General features: G+C 38.3%; 1 protein-coding gene across 35 annotated transcripts in view; it reads left to right on the top strand.

The window, feature by feature from the left end:
• IQSEC1 (IQ motif and Sec7 domain 1) overlaps nucleotides 1-21,879 on the top strand; it is a 365,521-nt gene that overhangs the window by 319,853 nt on the left and 23,789 nt on the right. For all 35 annotated transcript variants that reach the window (XM_046900093.1, XM_046900092.1, XM_040646649.2 and 32 more), the window contains 4 exons: nucleotides 3,660-4,924; nucleotides 16,693-16,854; nucleotides 19,183-19,305; nucleotides 20,057-20,223. In XM_046900093.1, the coding sequence (XP_046756049.1) occupies nucleotides 3,660-4,924; nucleotides 16,693-16,854; nucleotides 19,183-19,305; nucleotides 20,057-20,223 (1,717 nt within the window). The remainder of the gene's footprint in view (nucleotides 1-3,659; nucleotides 4,925-16,692; nucleotides 16,855-19,182; nucleotides 19,306-20,056; nucleotides 20,224-21,879) is intronic.

The raw sequence follows: 21,879 nt of genomic DNA, 5'->3' as shown, positions 1-21,879 counted from the left end.
GCTCCTGAAAGAAAGGAAGATCATGTTTCTGCTGGTATTCTGCCATCTATGAGATGAATTTGAGGTCTTCCCTAGTTTCTCCTCAACCATGTACTCCCATATGCTTTACAAGGAACTACACAGAGGCTATGGGGAGGGCCACAGAAATGCTCCAAGGGATGGAACACCTCTCCTATGAGGACGGGCTGAGAGAGCTGGGGCTGTTTATCCTGGAGAAGAGAAGGCTGCAAGGTGACCTGATAGCGGCCCTTCAGTATCTAAAGGGGAGCTACAGGAACGAAGGGGACAGACTCTTCAGCAGGGTCTGTGGTGATAGAACAAGGGGAAATGGCTTCTAGCTTGAAGAGGGTAGATTTAGGTTGGATATAAGGAAAAAGTCTTTTGCAGTGAGGATGATGAGGCATTGGAACAGATTGCCAGGTGAGGCTGGTGCAGGACCTGGACAACCTGATCTAGCTCTGCATGTCCCTGTTCATAGCAGGGAAGTTGGACTAGTTGACTTTTAAAGTTCCCTTCCAACTCTAAGGATTCTATGATTCTTTTCTGTGATTCTATGATTCAAAACCTTTGTTCTTGAAAAAGGCATTACTCTGAGACAGTCAGTCTCAACCTTTCCTTTTAAGCTTTATTCTAAATGTAGTTCTATTTGAAAGATATTTATTGCCACATAATTTCCTTATTTAAAATTTCAAATCAAGCCTGAAACAGTTTAAGGTAAGCAAATACGTAACGTGCACTGAATTTCACTTGTGGTTAATGACCAGTAGTCCATATCTCAACTCATATGATTTTTCTGTTAGAGATCTCTTGCAAAACAATGTTTATTGTACTGTGAATCATTGTGGTATAGTGCATAGTCACTCCAACTTGTATGTTAACATGGACAGTATGAAATTCAGCATAATTCTGTAGGTAAGAAACAAACTACTCTTGATTTTGGACTACCCATTGGTAGTTAGTGAAATTAATGAGCGTTAAATCTCATGTCTCATGTACCGTCTGTTTGTTGTTCTAAAATTTCAAGTTGGAGAAGCATATAATGTTTTCCCAGAGTGACCTGGAAGAACAGAGCTTGAGCTCTGACTTAAAGGTGAAGCCAGTGTTTTAGATGAGTTTAGGTTTGCCTTTATGCTCACCAAATACTGTAAATGTTGTGGAAATATCAAGTGCTTAATTCTTGATCTGTGTTATGACAGGTCTGCCATTAAATTATACCTTCTTGTGAGATTTAAAACATTACTTCCTTTTCTACCTTCGGCAGTTTTGTGATAGGTGTTGCATAAGAGGTTGATATAGAGCGCTAGGCTTATTAAAGAGATGTCCTGCACTGCAGATACTCCACAGAGGCTAATTCTGTGTGTCCTTTTATGTCAGCTTGACAGAGAATGAGGACTGCAGATGTTATTTTGTATTTGTTCAGGGACTACTATGCAGTAAAAAGTGACAATGGTACATAAAGAAAGCTTGATACCTAAGAGCTGTTTAATGCTCTTAAAAAGCTCTCAGTGAGATCTCAGAAGATACTTAAATTATTTAGGAAAATGTCCAAGGTGTTACCTGAAGGCAACATATATTTAAATATGCTTTGAAAGGTGTGCTAAATATGCATTAAAATGTATTAGAAGTATCAGAAATATGTTTAGTAAATCACCTAGGCAAGTTCCAAGATACTCTTAATTAAAATTCCCACCAAAACTCCTTGATTTATGATAATCAATTCTGATATCATTTTCTATGTAAACCTGGATAACAACAGCCTATTTGCAAGAATGAAATCCAGATTGTTTGTTTTATAGAAAATTAGTTTCTGTCATTTTTCTTGCAATTAGTCCAGGAAAACAATTTCTTACAACTTATTTAAGCACACTTGACCTAGGATACTATGGATAGAAATGGTAAGGAATGTGTGACACCAACGGCAGGGTTCTGATAGAAGGTCCTAGTCATGTTTTCACTTTCAGAATTTTGTACAAGTAACCTCACAGCCTCATCATATGTAATAAGTAACATAACTTTCTCTTTAGGTGAAAGGCCAAATGTATTTTAAAAGCAAATAGGGATGAATTTTGAGAGATGTTCAGAATTCTATCTCAGAGATCAGTCACGGCTTTGTGAATTTAGTTTAAAAAAAACTGAAATACAATCAGAAGGAGCAGTTCCTTAGCAGTAATCCTGACCTGAGCTCATCTGAGCATTTGTCCTCCTCAGTTATGCTGATAACCACACATAATGTTTTTTTGCATCTAGAACAAAAACAAGACAAAACATCAGTGGTTTGTATTTAAAAACAAACCAAAATGTCAGTGATTTGCATTTAAAAACAACCTAGCAAAAAAGATCATCTTTATGTGGCACAGAATCGGGAACTGCTGAACCTGCCAATAGCACCAAAAGAAATACTTCTTCAGCTGTTCCTCAGTGGCAGACACAGTGGGCCAGAGGATATTTCTAGTAGCATTTAGTTCCTTCCTCAGTATGAGGATGACGCCTCTCTGCATGTCGACATCTGAGCTTAAAAATTACTTGGAGAGATCTCTGAAGTACGTGGCGGGGAGAGGTGTTGATTGCATAAAGCATGTACATGAGTAATTAAAGTGTTATGTCTAATGATAAAAGGGTACTTGGGTTTGGGAGAGAGGAGAAAGGACTTTTGAATCATTGAAGTGGTGTGAAAGTTGCACGAACCTGCACGAAAGCACTGTCAGAAAACTGTTCTTTGTGTGGGTAGTACAAAACATACTGATTTGTCAAGAATGTTTTCTGTTTGTGAATAGTATGGATCCAGTAAAGACTAACAGGGAGAACAGAAGTTAAATATCAGGAAAGATGGACTATTAATCTTATTCAGCTGTCTTTAAATACAGAATATTTATAATGTTTTCAAAGGAAAGGTTTGAAAATATCTAAGGAGTATTCCAAAACTATGATGTCGTTTTCTGGTTAAATTGATTGCATTTACAATGCATTTATTTTGCATATTCTTTCTGTTAATTGGAAACATTGGCAATGCTGACTGTAATTATAAGAGTGAAAATAGCTACAGACTAGTCTTTAGAGAGTCTAAAAACATGTTCTTGGCTTGAGGAAGACCATATATGGGGATGCTTTCTCAGAGCAACCTCTCTGGAAGGGTCTTGCCTAGGAAGCTTGGTTTGGCTTTGATATCAGGCCTTGATGAAAGTATGCTACCTGGTTTTTATTCATGCAGAAAGTGTTGCATGCCTGGAATAACAACAGCGACTTTTAGAATTTACTACTAAAATATGCTAACTTATAATATATTTGTATTGCACTTTCGCAACAACTCTCCCTAAAAAGAGCTATTGCATTATGTTGCATTTCTAGGCTGTCTTGTCTTTGATATGGGCACACCAATGGAAATGTGTGGAAACAAACTTTAAAACACACACAAGTTTCTAGCACCTTAATTTTATATGGCAGAGTTCAGTTCACACACTTGTATTTTTGTGTGTATTTTTATGGTGGTCTCCGCAGATGACTGTTCACTATTTGTGCAGTAGTATGTCTGGAGCTTTGAGCTTTTACTTTCAAAAACAGTGTATTCTATGAAAAAGCTGCTGAAAATTAGAATTGTTAATTTTCTTTGTTGTTATTGTAACCCGCATCAAGTTATCAAGTAACTGTTCACTCTTTCATAGGTGGAAATGCTAGAACGGAAATATGGAGGCCGTCTCATAACCAGACATGCTGCTCGGACCATCCAAACAGCTTTTCGCCAGTATCAGATGAACAAAAATTTTGAGCGTCTTAGAAGTTCTATGTCTGAAAATCGTATGTCAAGACGCATTGTACTGTCCAATATGAGAATGCAGTTTTCCTTTGAAGGACCTGAGAAAGTCCACAGCTCTTATTTTGAAGGAAAACAAGTTTCTGTTACAAATGATGGGTCAAAGCTGGGATCCCTCGTGCAGTCTGAATGCAGCGACCTGGGAGAGTCAGCTACAATGAAGTCTCCAGCAACGTCTACTGACTTCGCTGATGCTATAACAGAGCTGGAGGATGCTTTTTCCAGGCAGGTGAAATCCCTCGCAGAGTCCATTGATGATGCACTGAATTGCCGTAGCCTACATTCTGATGAAGTCCAGACTCCGGATCAAGTCAGAAGTCGCGAAATGGAAAGGGATAGCTGTGCTCAAACTAAGCCAGCAATACACAATGTGGATCACAGGAAGCTTGATGAGATGACAGCTTCATATAGTGATGTTACGTTGTATATCGATGAGGAAGAGTTATCTCCACCCCTTCCACTTTCCCAGTCAGTGGACAGACCATCCAGCACAGAATCTGACTTGAGGCTCCGGTCAGTGAACTCTTCTCAAGAGTACTGGTCCATGACTCACAAAGATGATAAGATAGACACTGATACGAGCTGCAGGAGCACCCCTTCACTGGAATGTCAGGAACAGAGGATAAGGATGGATCACCTACCATTGCTAACTATAGAGCCACCCAGTGACAGTTCAGTGGACTTGAGCGATCGCTCAGAGAGAGGTTCATTAAAGAGACAAAATGCATATGATCGAGGAATCACTAGTCAACAAGGAAGCCCAAAACATATCCCTCACAGTATTCCTGCCAAGATTATATCCCGAGAGGAACAGGAGGCAAGACATAGGCCTAGGCCTATAGATAGTCATTTAGCTATTAATGGCACAGCAAACAGACAAAGCAAATCAGAGTCTGATTATTCGGATGGAGACAATGACAGCATCAACAGCACTTCTAACTCTAATGATACAATAAATTGCAGCTCAGAGTCTTCTTCTAGAGACAGCTTAAGGGAGCAAACCTTAAGCAAACAAACATACCACAAAGAAACTCGTAACAGCTGGGATTCCCCTGCCTTCAGTAACGATATTATCAGGAAACGCCATTATAGAATTGGACTAAACCTTTTTAACAAGTAAGTACAGTGTTTCTTCCTCTTCATGGCCACAGAACAAGGGGTGTTTTACTTGAATCAGATAAGTAAGAATGTTGTCTGATACTGGCTGTTCAGTGAAAAAATAAGCCCAGGGTTTTCATAGAGGTGCTAAAAGAAGTAACACACTTTGTATACATACACATATGTAGTATCTCTAAAAATCAGAGTAGGTAGTTGTTGTAACAGACTACCTAGTCCAAATAACTAATTTGTAAGTGCTCATGTTAGCTGTTTGTGTTAGAGCACTTACAAATTGACATCTTCATAGTTAAACAGCTTCAGAGGGAAATAAATAAATACAGTAGTAAAATTACATATGGATGTTTAATTCTCATCCATTTTTTGTGTTTGCAGTTATAATAAATTTAAATTTTTCTCCTGCCCTAATCATGTATAGTAGAAATTGTCACACGCGGGCATTAAAAGTGGCAAGCAGAGCTGGAAAATTATTTAGTAGTAAATAAAGAAATCTCATCAGAAGTTTATTTTTACACTAAATATATATTTGAAGTACAGCATTGTTGTAGAATGTTTATTTCCATCTATGACCGCTAATTTTCCCACTTACGGAGTTGTTTAAGGCTCCTAAAAAATAACATGCTTAAGTTTCTTCTTTTGGAAATACTTTCTTTGGGTACTCCTGTGTGTATGCAGAAAGTGCGAATATTATGATAGAGGGTAACAGAAAATATACTACTTAAACTCTGTATTCCTATTACTGGAGTTACACAGATCTTATTAGAACTGTCATACTCTGAAGATAAGAACAGCTAAGTGGTTGTCATCAGAAATCCTACATCATCTTCACTGCTCAGGTGAAGCCTAGTGTGCCTATTTCCTATTCATAAGTGGGCATAGTTTACTTAAACCTGTTCTGGTACTAGTGCTTATAAAGTTCCTTAGAACACTTAGATGAAAGATGCTAAGTGCCAGTATTTGTTCTTATTTTCCATTAAAATGTTGTTGACAGCTCACAGTATCGTTTATGGGAGCTTTTGAAACTATCTGTGGAGTACTTCAGGATTTCTCTATGAAAATATTGTAGCTTCTGAAGAAGTAGGAAGTATTTCAGTGTGCTGCCATAGACCATGCTTCACAGTTTACTACAGCCTGAATGAGTTCAACCCTCCTTTGTGGCTAGCAGTGCTGTGATTTGTGTTGTTTGATTTAATAGATCAGTGGCTCATTGTGTAATAATATGCTATAACATTGCGGGTAATTAAGTTTTTTGATGCCATCACCAGAGGTTACTGCTTAGTATGAATAAGTCAGGTTTGGCTGTGAAAGCTTTCTTTTTTATTATTATTTTTTAAGTTAATAGGCCTTTCTTTACAGGAGCTTTTAATCATTTGGAAACGGTCAGAGGATCTTTGCAGTTTTTAGTGCTTTTGAAATAGACCACATAGGCTTTTTCAGAAGATTTAACAACATGAATACTTGGCAGCAGGTGGGATGGGGATGCAGGTTCTAGAACTGGCTGGCTGACCTTTAGAAGAGTTGGTATTTGCTTTTTTTTTTTTTTTTGGCACAGTAATTAAACCTTAAGTAGTCAATGATCAGTGAGCTGCAGGCTTGATAACGTAGTCTTTTGAGTCAATTGCAAAAGGATATAAGGAAAAGAAAAGTGAATGGAAAAAGCACTTAAGCAGCATGTGGAGATGAATGAGAGCGTTGGGAATTGTCAGGTGTCACATATCATACCATATCAGTAGGAGGCTAGAAGTGGAAAATAAATGTCAAGAATAGGGAAGAATAGAAACTCTTCTCTGAAATACCTCTTGAGCTAAGTGATCTTGCTGCACAGACTTGAACAGAAAGTAGGAACATTTATATATAAATCCTGACTGGTTGTGGGATGACTTGAAATTCATAAAAATGAGTTCTAAAACAGAGCAACGTGCAGAACTCCAGGCAGCATCTGAGTGTGTGGTATTTTGCTGTGTGGTTGTTGTACTCCCTTGCCCTGTTGTCTCTTGTATTGATAACAAACTGAAGAGCCTCATTACTTTATGCTGAGTCACTTTGATTCTGTTGATAGCTCAGACAGTCCCCAGATATCCCATGCGTCTTGTTTTTGATTATGGCTCTTCAAGTCCACAGAGATTGTGACATTTCATTTATAGCCTTATTTTCCCTGTGTCCAATGTCAAGTATTTTAAACCATCATAGAGTATGATGGAGAGCGAGTCTTTAAACTCTTCTGAAAAGGTAATTGGGGAAACTTCCAAAGCTTTATTCTTGAAAATGCTCAGAAGGATACTCTCAGGAATCAGTGGGATTGCAAGTTGCATATTTTGAGGTAAATCAAAGGGACAGAGATTGTGTTCAGGCATTTGGCAACTTAGCATCTGCCCAGCATTTCATGTGAGAAGAGGCATGCCTACACAGTCTTGTGTTGCCAACTGCTTGTGCTGCTGTCATGCCTACATGCACACCCGCAATGAAATGGGGTACCTTTTCTAGTATGTTCTCCGGTGCTCACGTCAGTGCCACATAACCATATAGATATCTTTTGATCATTCCTCATTCATGACACATTTGTGATTATTAAGTGAGGGAGGAGTGCACGTCTTGGTGGTGAGCTCCTGAGAGGGTGTGCTGGGTGTGCTCCACCCAGGCGGAAGGGCTGTGCACAGAACTGAAAGCAACTTCCAGGCCACCTAGTAGAAGGAGGCAAGACTTCTTCCAATTGTCTGCATCTACCAGAGGAAATTTTAGGGATGTATTTTCCAAGAAGTTTGTGTTAATTTTGTTGCATCCTTAAAGGCTGTTGTGCAAATTAAGATTCCCAAACCTTCATTAACAAATAATCCTGTGATTTCTTTTTGGTACTTGCTTGACTGAAATGCCAAAAATTTAGAAGCTTTATGTGCCTGAATTCTAATAAATACTTCTGCCTTGTTCACTAGGATTGTTGTGAGAGTGAAGATTTAAGACCATGAAAAGTCACTCTCATTGCTGTTGAAATTTTAACAGATGCTTTATAATTTTTCTGGCTTTCCTATCACAGTAATAATTTTCAGACAACAAAGTGCTGTTTTTTACTCTTTATTGGAGTAGCCAATTATGTGCAGAGGAAAAGTTGAGTACAACTGATTCACATGATCACCATTTTATGCAAAAACTTAGAGGCACAAAGACCCGGAGAATGTAGAACCAGGGACAGAGGAGAGAAGAAACGTAGGTGATTCAAACCATTTATTCTGAGAGTTCTATCACTTGATCAGAGAATTTGTTTCAAGCAAGAACTTGGATCTCAACTTGGAACCTTAGCGTTAAGGAAATATGCATATTTAAAAGATGGTCTGTGGTATTCACTATACTAGAATATATAGTATCTCCAAAATAGAACGATTTCTGTCAAAGAATTTGCAGCCAAGAAGCAGCTTCTGTAAGTCCTGGTATTTCTGAATGGCAGTAGTGATTTGACCCAGCCAATAGAGCGTCCAATTGTGTGTAGCCATTCATCGAGTTCCTAAAGGAAGGACTGCAGGTGCATGCTCAGAGTGCAAGGGCTCTGGGGAAGCTTGGTGAGGCCAGCTGTGTTGAATTAGGCCTTTTCTTCAGCACAGTCTAAGAGGGATGTAGTCTGGGAGAAATTATGTTGGAAAACATCCCTCACTGGTAGGCAGAAGGAAAACACTACCTAGAAAGGTTTATTTTGCAGTCTCCAAACCCAGCCTATGCAAATTCAGCCTTTGAGACTGATTTGCTTATAAATAAGACTTCAAGAAGGCTTTTGACTGCTGCTTAAAAAAAAAAAAAAAGCTGTGATTTTATTTTCATGCTTGTTTTGACTGCAGTCTGAGAACACCAGGTTTGCCAGTTATTGCAGCCCAATCTGGTAGGATACTCGTGTTCCATTCTGCTACTCCAGTGCACTGATGGTTCTAACAGATTAAAACAGGGCAGCGTGGTTTAACCTCAGCAGCGTCAGGAAACACATCCTACCCTTGGGTCAACTTTGCAGTCAGTAGTGAGCAGATTGTGTAGAGCCATGCACGTGTAGGAAGCAGTGTATTGCTAGAAGATTCTCTTCCCTTGTGCCACCATTACGGTGGCAGTACCCGGCTCCTTGCCAGTTGTCTGTGTCCACAGATGGAAAACTGCTCCCTGTGTGCCTCCAGTGCATTACAGCTCACTATTCTGAAGTTTCCTGCAGCCTCCTTTGGAACATGCTAATATCAAGGTGCCACACCTCCTTGGTTCTTTCAAAGGAGTTATTGATGGAGCTAAAATGGCATGTTTGTATTATGAGTGATCACCTTTGGAGCTGTAAACCTTGACGGCCCTACTGGCTTCATTTATTGCTTGATGGGGGTGGTTTTATTTAGAATTAAAACATTATGAATGTGATTTGAATATGAATTCCAGGAGCAGTCTCTTTTAAGCACATCTAGATTCCTTGGAATATTTACTGAAATATTTGTTTATTTTACTAAGCAGATACAAGAGGGATTTGCTAAGTGTTGGCAGCATTATACCACACAAAAATTGCAAGTTCTGGATTGTAGAGAAATTCCTGCTGAAAATCTGAGAGATACAAATATATTGTAGTAGTGAGGAGGCACATTCCTCATTTAATTGCCTGTGGATCTTTATCTGTTGAATGGAGTTGTATGTCATTTACATGTAGGTAGAGGTGGAATGGTATTTTGGCATCTTAAGTACTGTGTCATTCAGAAAGTACTGCAAACCTTTGTCCATTTGAAATCCTTAAAAAATGTCAGGTTTTATTAAGAGGAAAACATAAAAAGCTTTACAGTAAGCTATCAATTTAAACATTGTAGTAACTCTACTAATTTGTTGTTCATCTCTTTGTATGGAATGAATTTCACTTAAGATACCATTCAGCTTTCTAACGTCTGATCTGAAAACACGTATTTTTGGACTTGTCCCCCTTAGCATTTTAAGTTGTAAGGTTCCTTGGAAGCATTTTTAATGATGTTGGAATTAGTGCGGATTGAGAGGGAGGAAGACGGTGTCAATGACACTGACTTGGTTTTCCTTAGAATTATTTTCTTTAGCCAGCTGACCGATAACATCTGGACAAAATTTATTTGTCTGTGATTGTTTTGGAAAGATTCAGTAGAAAAAGGAAAACGGAGACGGGAGGGTTGTTTGGGATTTTGCAACAGAGCTATTTGCCATCCTCTTGTATATGCAGAAAGGGACTTTCCTGTTGTTGCAACATCTGGACTGCAGATTATTCAGCCACAAACGATTCCAACAAAAATTAAAATCAAAGCGCTGCATGTAGCTTGTGCTCCAACGTGCTGAGGGTTCAGTAAGAAGAAAAGAATGTTTTTAGAATGACTCTCATTATTTCTAAAAATGTTTAGCCCTAAGTGGGAACACCCAAAGAAAAAAAAAAAAGCTGTGTTGTTTTGCCCTGTGTGTGATTTATCTTCTCTCCCTGAGGATGGTTATTTTTCCCCTCCTTTTCTTCCACGATGGGTGCTTTGATTAGCATACAGCATCATGCCCCAAGAAACAGCTGAAATGTGTCACTAAGAATTCAACCAATAGTGTACTTAAGCACACTGGTTTCACATATGGGCATAGGGATAATCCCCATTTATTGCCATTAAAAGGGAGTATAAACTTTACCAAATGTTGAAAATAAATCCATCTTTTGAAACGCTACGCTGGGAGCAGTAGAAACTGTGCAAATGTCCCTGGAACGGTGAAAGAGCCATTACCTCATCTTCCACCAGCTCTGCCTGCCCTTAAACATTCTGGGCACACATCTCCGTGCTGCTGCTACGTGCCAGGAATCGCTAACCGGTTTGCTCGAACACAATGCCTGCCTGCGTGCTCAGGATACCGCCCCGTATTAGAAAATGACCCTGTGCCTGGGGGAGCTGGATTGGTGAACTGCTCCCAGCTGAGTGTCTGAGGTGACTCTGCGTGCCAGAATTTTAATTCATTTTTCTCCCCGCCCAAATCCCAAGTGACCGCATTTTGAGAATGAAGAATGCGGCCGGCTGCTTGCGCAGGCATACAGAGGGCGGCTGGAATAGCAAACTGCATATAGGAACCTTTGGAAAGACATCTAAGAAATAGGGAGGGGGGGCAAACTCTTACCTCCTTTGTAACGATGCTCAACTGCCTGCTGATTTGCAGTTTGCATCTGTAAATGAAAAATCTGAAAGGTCTCTGAACTGCGTTTCTGCATCGCCAATTTAAAAGGCAGCCTTTTAAAAATGAATGTGACTTAATGTTTCGTGTTTGCACTCAGCAGAATTGCAAAAACCAAAGCTGAAGTACTTCTGTTACATGTCGCTGCGGTGTGAGGGTGTGGAAAGAGAATTTAGGGCAGGGACACTGGAAGCATTAAGGCAGGGGCTGTTCCTCAATTTCAAGGACGTAGTCATCGTCATGTCTCATTCCTTGATGTCTCATTTCACAGTTGCATAAACACAAAAGCAATTCCCAATCCTGGCAGAGTTTTGAGAGAACCAGCAGGTTTTTCATCTGTCTTGTTTCAAAGCGGAGTATGTTTTGTTCTGGCTGCTGGAAACTTTTCCCTGCACGTTGAGAAATGCAGAGATGCAGTGGGGTCAGACGTGGTGAGAAAATCCTCATATGGTGTTCTTGGTTCTTTTATTTCTCTAAAATATTTCCCTCCTTCTTTGTGAGGAAAGGAAAGTAAAAAAAGCAAAGCAAAACAAAACAACAAATGTGGCACTGCCAAGAGAGGGAATAATGGGGAGCCAGAGAATCTGCTATAGTGTGATGACTCAGGATTGTTATTACTAGCCAGGGCTTGTCCAGCTACTGCTCTGCAACTGCCCGGGATGTGCCTGTGGTTCTCTTCACTGTGTGAACTGCTTTGCTCCTCGAGGCTGATGCTTCTCATACAGAAAATCCCTATTCCTCCAAAAGTTTTAAATTCTAGTCTTTCCCTTCATTAGAATGACCTTAATCTGCTTGGACCCTTCAGCTGACTTTCATATACCCTATGCTAAGTACAGATTTGTAATCAATTCAAATTCAGGTGATAATTTTCAGACAAGCCTAAGCATTCAGTAAAAGTAATAATGTGCAGTGTTGAGGTTCCAGGCACTTTACTAGGAAATGGTCACATACAGAAACTATCAGATGGAAAGTAACTGCAGAATTGTTTAGCTACTTATTTTCTGAAAACAAATGTTCACTAAGTTTCCTGTCTTTTTTTTTTTTTTTTTGCTCCCAAATGAAATAGAAGTGGTCACTGAGATCACTTCCTAGTAAATTATTTTGTTATTGTCGGGAGTACAAATTGACTTTCACTGAACGTACATTACTCCAGGTAATTCGGTGTAATTGCAAGTAAGCTGGGATCTTTACCTGTCTGGTGGTAGTTTTTGGTTTGGTCTTGAATGAGAGGTGAAGTGGTTGAGAAGAGTAATATTTTATAATTTGATGGGGAGAAATCTTTTACAATACGGGAGAGCCTGTAGGGCTTCTACCCAGGTAATGTGGATAAATGTCTCTGATTTCATGGGAAAAAAAAAAGAAGCTATAAGAAAGGCACCATTATTTATTTACTTTTTGACCTACTGACTCTTTTTAAAGTTACCAGAAGAGATGCAGTGTACATCTAATTCTTCTTTCTCTTCATTGGCCGGTTGTGTAACATGAGGAGGACACCATCCGTTTCTCCAGTTCTTTTCCTGTCAATCTCGTTCTTGCCTTGCTGCATGGTCGAGTGAACTTTGACAAGTTGCCTTGGTACCAATGGTGCCAGTATTTTAAGTATATCGTTTTTCTTCTCTCTCGGAAGGTGTAAAATGGGCTTAGTACTTCTCTTAGAGTCACTGCAGCAGCAGTATTCAACAGAAGTGAAGAAGTACGGCCATGGGAACAAAATGCAGCTGTGCCAAACAGGAGGATGTTCAGTCAGCTTGCTATTCCCACAGCTGCAATTTTTAAAAAGCACTGGTTTATTACATGTAACCAAGAAAAGCCTTAGATTCTTTCCATTAAAAGAGCCATCCTTGGATTTTAGTTAGCAGCTAATGCTTAGTATCTGAGAACTGTAAGTATTATCAGAACAGTGTCTCTAGTATTAAAGAAGGGAAGATTTTCTTTTTTTTTCTTTTTTTTTTCCCCTAACAGAGGGCTGGCATTGGAGCTGCATTACATTCTCCCCCTGCAGCGTGAAAAGATTGAACAGTGGCTGAACAGTATGTCTGTGGTTATTTCCATTGTGTGAATAAAGCCTTAGTTTACCTCGGAAGATACTTCTGGCATTGCTAGATATTAGATAGTTGGACTTGGGCAAGTTGTTTTCTGTGCTCATTTGTTTCTTAATGCTTTCATTTCACAGCTCTGTTGTCTGAGCCTTTAAAAGGAAATAAAAGATTTATTGTGGTTTGGGATGCTTCTAAGCTTACGTATTTAGCAAGTCAAAAATAGGGAAGGCTTTATACACCTTTGCACAATGGTTTTGTTGAGTTGTTCTTTCAGACATAGTGTTTGCTGTTCCCCTCTGCTGGCAGGTGAGACAGTGACCCTGCATCTGTGCTCTGGCTTTTTTGTTACAGCTGTTTGTGCAGCTAGGTGAAGTTCTTTCTGGATTAAAAAAAACACAAAAACAAAAACCACTTTTTCTCCTAGTTCAATTTATCTTGAGCTAGCAATGGGAGTGAGAGAAGAGACAGATGCCGGTACTGGCACTGCCATTGAAAGACTCACCAGACCACAGCCCTTAAGTTCAAGTTGTTTTGCATCAAGACTGGTTGTACCACGAAGTAATACATGACAGTAAATGGTAAGTTAGTGCTGATCTCTTCCTTACCATCTGTAGCCTGGCTAAAAGCTTTTCTTTTACCAAATTCTCTTTTCAAATTCACTGCGTTTTTGTTTGTTTGTTTTTAATTATTTCCTACACTTTGAAAGATACCATTTTGAATATCTGGATAATACGAAGCCATATTTTCCAAATAACACTAACTTTTTGAATCTAGTGTTGCTTTATGTCCAATGGCAGCAGCATGAATTGGTGTATTTCTAACTGAATCCTTTAGTGGCTTAACCAACAATCTGTGCTCTGCCCCTGCTGCTATGCTGCCTGCTGGGTTGTGTGAGCACAGCTGTTGGCAGCTGCACCAGCTTGGGAAGTGGGTCAGCCATCCCACATTGTTCTCCTGCCCACCCTAGAGGCAAGAGGATCTGTTCCTGACAGCAGCTTTCCTGGTTTCCTTGTATGTTTTTATGATCTGTTGTACGGTAGTATTATTAAACTCTGGTATGTCTTGAGCATCTCTGAAAACAGAATTCAAGCAGAGAAAATGTCAAACCAGTGACGGCATTTACATGATTTTGATAGTCCTTATGTAGTCATTCATGGACTGTGGGGTTCGTTTTTATCATTGGCAGTCCAAATGTGCTGCAGTAGCGTTTTGGTGCTTAGATTTGCTGACCAGTGGGTGGAATTCTCCCATGGTATAAATCATTGTAATGACAATGTCCAAACATTGTCTATCAGTGATTCCTCAGACCAGGTAAAAGGGATGTGAGAACGTAATGACACATTCAGAAGGATGGATGTAATGTTTTTTTTTAACTGAACTGCTCATGGCACAAAAACATAAGGAATACTGTATTTTTATAAAGATTCAGTGCTGCTTATATACATGAGTCTAATGAAAAATACTTTTCACTCTTACACACTTAGAACTTTGGATAAGTGACATTTTTCTTGGGAATGTACCAACTGGTACTACCCCATTATTTCATCTTTTCTTCTACCCTGTACTATTAAATACTTGTATTTTTTTAGAAAAGCTTTTTTCATGGATTGCAGTAGCAAAACTCTTAAGCATCCCTACCTTTGCTGCCCCAACAAGCTGCTGGTTTAACAGGTATAGACAAATGTCTAAGATTTATCCAAAATAATCAAGCTGTATGAGCTTCCCCTGAAGTTATGCTTTCAGTGCTACATGTGCAAGTTGCTGAGTAGGTAAAGAAGTAATCTCCTTCTAGTAACTACAGCACATTTTAGATTTTCTAAATATTTGTATTTAAATTATTTGAAGGGGTAAAGGAAGCAGCAGTGATGTGCAGGGATTTGTTATCTTCATGTGGGGGGAAGGGGGCTGCTTTTTTTTTTTAATCTTTTTCCTTCTCTTTTTCTATAGTATTGTATTGGTGTCTGATTTTGCTGCAGTCCTCATTCCTAGAATGTGTCTGTTTTTAAAAATGTCTATCTCCAGTAATTGCTGGGATCCAATGTGTCCTCAGAAACACATGAAGGTTACCATCTGTATTGGATATGATCATGATCAGTGCCCTCTAAAAAGCATGCTTTTAAAATGTGCAGTTTTGATCAACTATTTTCAAAATTTTATTACTTTTTTCCATTATTTTTCCCTAAACATCACTTCAAACCATCCTAAAGGTATTACTAATCAGTTTCTAAGAAATTCCTTAGCCCTTTATGCAGCATCTGAAAACCTTAATTAAATATTTCTTTTCCACATCTTTTTGTATTAGTTGTTTCTATTTTTCTTCCTTTCCCTATATTCCTTTTGATACATTCTTTTGAGTTGGATTTTTAGTTTGGTTTTGGAAATGTGACAGTCCTGTAAATATGAAAAGTCCTGTAAATAGTATATCATCAGCGATGTAAGGTGCTAGCTTAGAGGATTTTTTGATATTAGTTAATGTATCTGACAATCTGAAAATAATTACACAGCTTACGCAGTTTCCACTACTGCTATTTATAGACTCTTATCTTCCCTGTAGGTGTAATCAACAAGCCATCACTAGGAATCTTCCTAATCATGAAAGACTCTTAGCAGTAACCATATAGAAGGATCTACTCTCAGTTCTCAGTAGGCTGAAGTGGTGCATGTCACTCATGTCTAAGGGTGGGCACTGTGTTATAATTTCTTGCAAAATAAAGATGGCGATAGGATTACTGATTCTGTAAAGACATCCCTTTACTGTCTTGAAGAGAACTTACGGTTATCTGTTGTTTCATGCTGTGAGTGGAGTTTTACATTGCTTTATACTATAAGCAGAATTTGTCTTTATAAGCATTATATTTTATTGCTAAAAATCACTTCATTTCCCAACTCTCCTCCCTGACAAACTCTGCTTAACATGTTAAAATGAGTAAAATGCTTGAGATCTGAAAATGATTGCAGCTAAGTCTGGATGTGAGGTAGAAAGAGATGTAAAATACTCCAGAAAAATATGACGGTTCTTGTCTGAGGGAGGTAAATCTGGGGCAAGAGTTCCGGTAAGGTAAAGGACAAGGCAAAAAAAGTCAAAATTAGATGGAAGCTCCACTATCTTAAATGCTTCTTTTTGTATTACTTTTTCTTTCCCCTTATTTTTTGTTTTCTTAGCTTGCAAGTTATACCTCTGCAGATGCTTTTGTTTGGTTAGCTAAACTTTTGAAAGCAGAGATTTCGGGTTGTCAATGGTGTTCTTCTGTTACTTTCTGGGTTTCTTTTGGGCTTGTCTTTTGCTGTGACAAGTGCTGTGACTTTCATGCCTGAGGCTCACGTATAAAGCTTCTCTCTGGAAAAGGGTATGGAACAGGAAATGTGTAAAAGCATGCAAAGGTCTGTTTCAAAGCTAATAAGCAATTAACAGCAAACCATGTGCTCTGTGGCATGTTTACATTCAACCTTGAAACTATGTGAGCCCATAGCAATATGTCAGCCAGAAGCGATAGCAAAACTGCCACAAAGTTCTAGTCAATGGGGGAAAAAAAATAAAAATTGTTTTGTCTTCTCATTTTTCCTCAGAAAACCTGAAAAAGGAGTCCAGTACCTAATTGAGCGAGGTTTCGTGCCTGACACTCCAGTTGGTGTTGCTCACTTTCTCCTGCAAAGAAAAGGTCTCAGCAGACAAATGATTGGAGAATTTTTGGGAAATCGACAGAAGCAGTTCAACCGAGATGTATTGGAGTGAGTATTGTATGTAGGGAGGACTAAGCATATTCTAGTCTACAGTAAGATGTTTCATCAGGGTAGAGGTGGTTTTGCGCTGCCTGTTTTGTACATCTCTCTGGATATGGTTCTGAGGGAGGGAGGAGGAAACTAAGGACCAACTCTAAGGATCAAGAAAGAAAACATGCACATAAACCAATATTTATTTCTTTACTCCGCAGCTAAGTTACTGTTTCTTTTACAAATTCAGAAAGATATTTAAAAGGATTTATATTTTCTGTAGTTGCCTACATTTCTCCAAATTTCTGATTTAATTTCACTGGTTAGATTATGTTATTTCTAAGTCTTTTTCCTTACTCGGTCTCTCTAATCATAGAATCATAGAATGGTTTGGGTTGGAAGGGACCTCTAAGATCATATATTTTCAACCCCCTGCTATAGACAGGGACACCTCCCTCTAGACCAGGTTGCAATATAATAATAACAATAATTTACTGAATAAAAAATAATAATACTGTATGCTACGTAAGGCTTCATCAATAACAAAACATGAAAATAATTATTACAGCCAAATGGCTCAAGTGTTAGATAAACAGGGATTTTAGTGTGTACAGGCATATGTTGACAAGTTCTGTGCAAACTGTTCTTTTTCAAAAGATTAGATAAACAAAATCTGTTTGTGTTGTTTAAAAAAACCACAAACTGAACCAGAACACAAAGCTCGAGCAGTTTGGTCGTTAATTTCCTATCCTTATATACAGAGTAGAGCAGAAATATTAATAAAGTTGACTTATTTGATGAGTGTTCATTTAAAACATATATTATTACCTGGAATACCTGCATAGCCAAGATGTCCTGCAGTGCCTGAAATCCTTTTGATCACTGTGATGATTCTCTTCATCACCATTATTATGATGCTGTTATCAAAGGTTATCATTTTGTTAACCATTGTTAACAAAAATTTAACAGATCTGACAAGTGTACCTAGTCTTATTACTTCTACTATTTCACTTGCTGTGGATCTAACCAAATAATTTGCTCCCCTCTCCCCTTTTTTTTTAGTCAGTACATGGGCACTAGAAAGGTTTTGTTTGCTATTTTGAAATATTTGCAGAATCTTAACTGATTCCAGTTAAGAATGGTATACCTGCTATCTCTGCAGTTCATATTATGAAGTAAGTCCCCTTCCTGTTATGCTGCTGGCCAGCATTTTTCTGGAGGTTCTTAACTGTTCTAATTATTACAGTTGGACTCCAGCTTGCCTGCACATGTGCCATTCATCTTTGATGGAGAAAAGAGCTTTTGAAAGTGTTAGAGAGCTTACAATAGGTGGGAAGAATGTGAACGTTATTGCAGAGTTGATAATAGGTTTTTAGGTGTGGATTGCAAAGGGCGTGAGAAATACCAAGCTTGTTTGTTTCCCTGCATTTCAGCATAGAAAATATACAAGATGAAGTGAATAAATTGCTTTAGTATCAATCTACAGTAGCTACAATATTATTAGAAAAAACAATGTGAGCTACTCTGATTTGTCATTGTATAGCTATACATTTAGGAAAAGGCTTTTAAAATCAGGTTGTGCTTGCTTGCTGTGGTTTCTGCACTACAGTGCTGTTACTTGCAGTGATTCATGTCTGGTTATTTAAAAACTAAAAGCAAAGTTTAATCAAAGGAAATTCATAAGCCTGTGATTTTAAATCAGTCTTTAAACAAAGTGTTGGAATGACACAGTTCACATTGTTATTCTATTTAACTGGTTCCTTTTTATTTTTTGTCAGCACTGTGTTTTCAGAGCAAGGAAGTAATTATATTTCCATAAATGTTACCTGAAAGACACAGCAAATGATGGGGAGATGAGAATTACAGCAATAGTAGATTTGTATTGAGATGAATTTTTTTCTCAGTACATAAGAACATTCCTAGACGTAACCATTTGGTATAGATGATTGTGCTAGCTGCAAGATTTGATATTTCACAAAATATAAACTCTTAATTATAGACATTGGCTAATAATAATTGATTGGCCAGGAAGCATAAACCCAATAATTAATTATTCCTGACAATGGCATGTTGCTTTGATTAGTCAGACATTTGTCATTCTAGCATCTCTGCTGCTTAATGTAAACAAAACCCACACAAATAAGGGCCTCCTTACACGCACACTTTCTCATTGATCTGTTCTCTGCAATCCTTCCTTCATAGTTCACCTCCAGTTATTGCAGTTGCTGCTGAGGGTTTCAAAAAACTCCATTAACTTTGAAAAGGCTTTTTGATCTCAAAATCTTAATGCTCGGTACTGTACTGTTGGAAATGAAATGGCCCAATGGCAGTATGTTTTTATCCTAGTTGTGTTGTGGACGAGATGGACTTCTCAACAATGGAACTGGATGAAGCACTCAGGAAATTTCAGGCTCATATCCGTGTTCAAGGAGAAGCCCAGAAAGTAGAACGGCTCATTGAGGCCTTTAGGTATGACACTGAAATAAATTATTCAGTCACAAGGAACTTGCTATTGTGTAACTGTCAGACTGGAGAACTGGGGAAATGGAGTCTAAGTTATTTTCTTCATTATTTGCACTGTCCTTGTGAGCCAAGTACAGCCTCAAATACAGCATGTTGTTTGTGGTGGTTTCAGTAAGTATGAAAATAGGAACTTTTATTTCCTAGTGCTGTCCGTGTAACTAATTTGCGCTAATGAGGAAGGCTCTGCAATTGAAAGTTTTCGTGCATCAGTCGAAAAGAAATTTAAGGCATTTTTGAATACCTCTATCAATATTTTTGCATATAATATTTGCATTTTATGAGTGAAATTATATGACCATTTACTTCTTAGAGTATATTTGCGCTTAACCTTTTGTTAAGCATTTTAACAGTAGCAGAATAAAGGGCATTAATTTATTAATGCTGGGCAGATGTAAATCAGCAGTAAGCTAAAATCAGTGCTGTGTTCTAAACTGGTGTCAGTGAGTGTTACTGGAAAAAAAAAGCTGAAGTTACTGGAGCTCAGCGTCTGTACTAAGAGAAGTTAAAAAGGCAGTAAAAGCCAAAAGCCTTTTGTTATTCTAGGATAGGCTTATAAAAAAATGTGGATGGAAAACCAAATGTATGTATAGAACGTGAATAATTGCACAGCCTCTGGAACATAGCAGTTGGTTTATGTGGTGAAATTACAGTATTAATTCATAACACTGAAAGCTTTCCCCTCTTTCCTGTTTTATAGCCAACGTTACTGCATTTGCAATCCAGGAGTTGTGAGACAGTTCAGGAATCCTGATACCATCTTCATTCTAGCTTTTGCCATTATACTGTTGAACACAGATATGTACAGCCCAAATGTGAAACCGGAACGCAAAATGAAGCTAGAAGATTTTGTCAAGAACCTAAGGGGTAAGTCAACTCTAACCGCGGTGGTCATTGCTTTTGCTTTAACTGTCAATGGAAGGATACCATGTATCTTCTGAGAAAAAGCAGAATGCAGGGGGCTTGTTCCTGCTGATTTCTCCAGACTTTTAAAATCACCATCACTTGTACAGGTTTTAGATACTGAAAACAGAACTAAACATATAGTATGTTGTCACTTTTATCTTGTCTTTCTGGAGGAGATGTATTGGCGGCCCTTTTATTCTTAGTTCTTTCAGTGTAGCCAAAAAGTGACTGTTCCCATGTATCCAGAACTATCCAGTGCCTCAAATTTTTAAATGCAATTGAAATTTGCCACGCTTAAACCCTTTACAAAGTCCAGGGACAACTCATGAAGATAGCAACTTCTGTGCACAGGAGTGAAGGTGAATAGATTCTGTTGCAGTAAAGACACTGCAAAGAATATGTGTGTGCATGTTTACAGATATATAAATTTAGTCTGTTCCGAATCACAACTTCAAAACCTTCCTGAAGGGTACACAGTAAATAGTATATAAATTTCTTCAATGTCTTCACTAGTATGTTCTCTCATAATGAAACTATTTTTCAGCCTATGGCACACCTAAGTCTGTAATTACATTGCCAAACATTTTTTACTCCATGTCTGTATCTCAGCTCTTCATACCTTACTTTCTGGTAGAAAAAAAAAAAGAATAGATTTTTATGAAGTATGAGCTCAGCTTTGTCTAAAAGAAAATTGTCACTGTATGGCTAAGGAAGATCATACATGAGGATAGGATGCCAACTGTTGTTTCTGGGCGTTCAGACAACATTTGCTTTATCACAGTGCTTTATTGCAACTCAGAAGTTGGAGAAATAAAACAAGGCTGAAACCTCCCTTTTTTTTTCTTAAGGTTGTTTGTGTCCGTAGGGAAAAAGAAGCTTTTATTATAGTTCCATTACCGTGTGTTTGTGCACAGGCCAGAAAAACTGCGTTTTCAGTCGTTATAACACTGCCTTCCTCCTCCCTCTGCTTTCAAGCACACAATAAGCACAGCTTAGTGCAGTCTCTTCTTTTAACAACAGTGACTGCAACAGCGCTGTATAAAAGCAGGCCAACTATTACAGGCATCAGCGAGTGTTGATGTATTGTTTACCAGCCATTCTCTCAGTGATACCCAGAAGTGGGCGAAATGACAGAAAGACAGAACTAAGCTGCTCTGTATGAAAAGATACATTACTGTCTCTCAGGTACATGATGGTTTTCAGGAGCATACGTTACACATCCAGTATTGTTTTAATGCTAGTGAAAATAAAACACTTGTGATGTTCTGGAGTTTCAGATCATGAAAATAAAGTCCTGTTTGGCGATGTTATTCCTTTAGATTTATGTAATGAACATTCTATTCTTAGCAGGTGCACTAGCTTAGCAAAATTTTAGTTAGCACTGAGATTTTAACATAAGTTCACAAAGATTTAAGAATGACCTGGTATTCATCTGATATTCATCTGATAGGGCAATACTACAGTCTTGTATATTTGTTGCATTAAAAGCAGTATGTTCTCTCTGAACTCCGACATGCATGTCAGCAATTTGTTATAGGAGGTATTTTTGTAGCATAATTCGTCACTTCTAGCTTTAAATGCCTTGATCTCAAAGGATGATCTGTGGGACATTTGCAG

The sequence above is a fragment of the Gallus gallus genome, chromosome 12 (assembly GCF_016699485.2).
Source record: "Gallus gallus isolate bGalGal1 chromosome 12, bGalGal1.mat.broiler.GRCg7b, whole genome shotgun sequence".
Classification (NCBI taxonomy): domain Eukaryota; kingdom Metazoa; phylum Chordata; class Aves; order Galliformes; family Phasianidae; genus Gallus; species Gallus gallus.
This window is presented reverse-complemented; position numbering and strand designations above follow the sequence as displayed.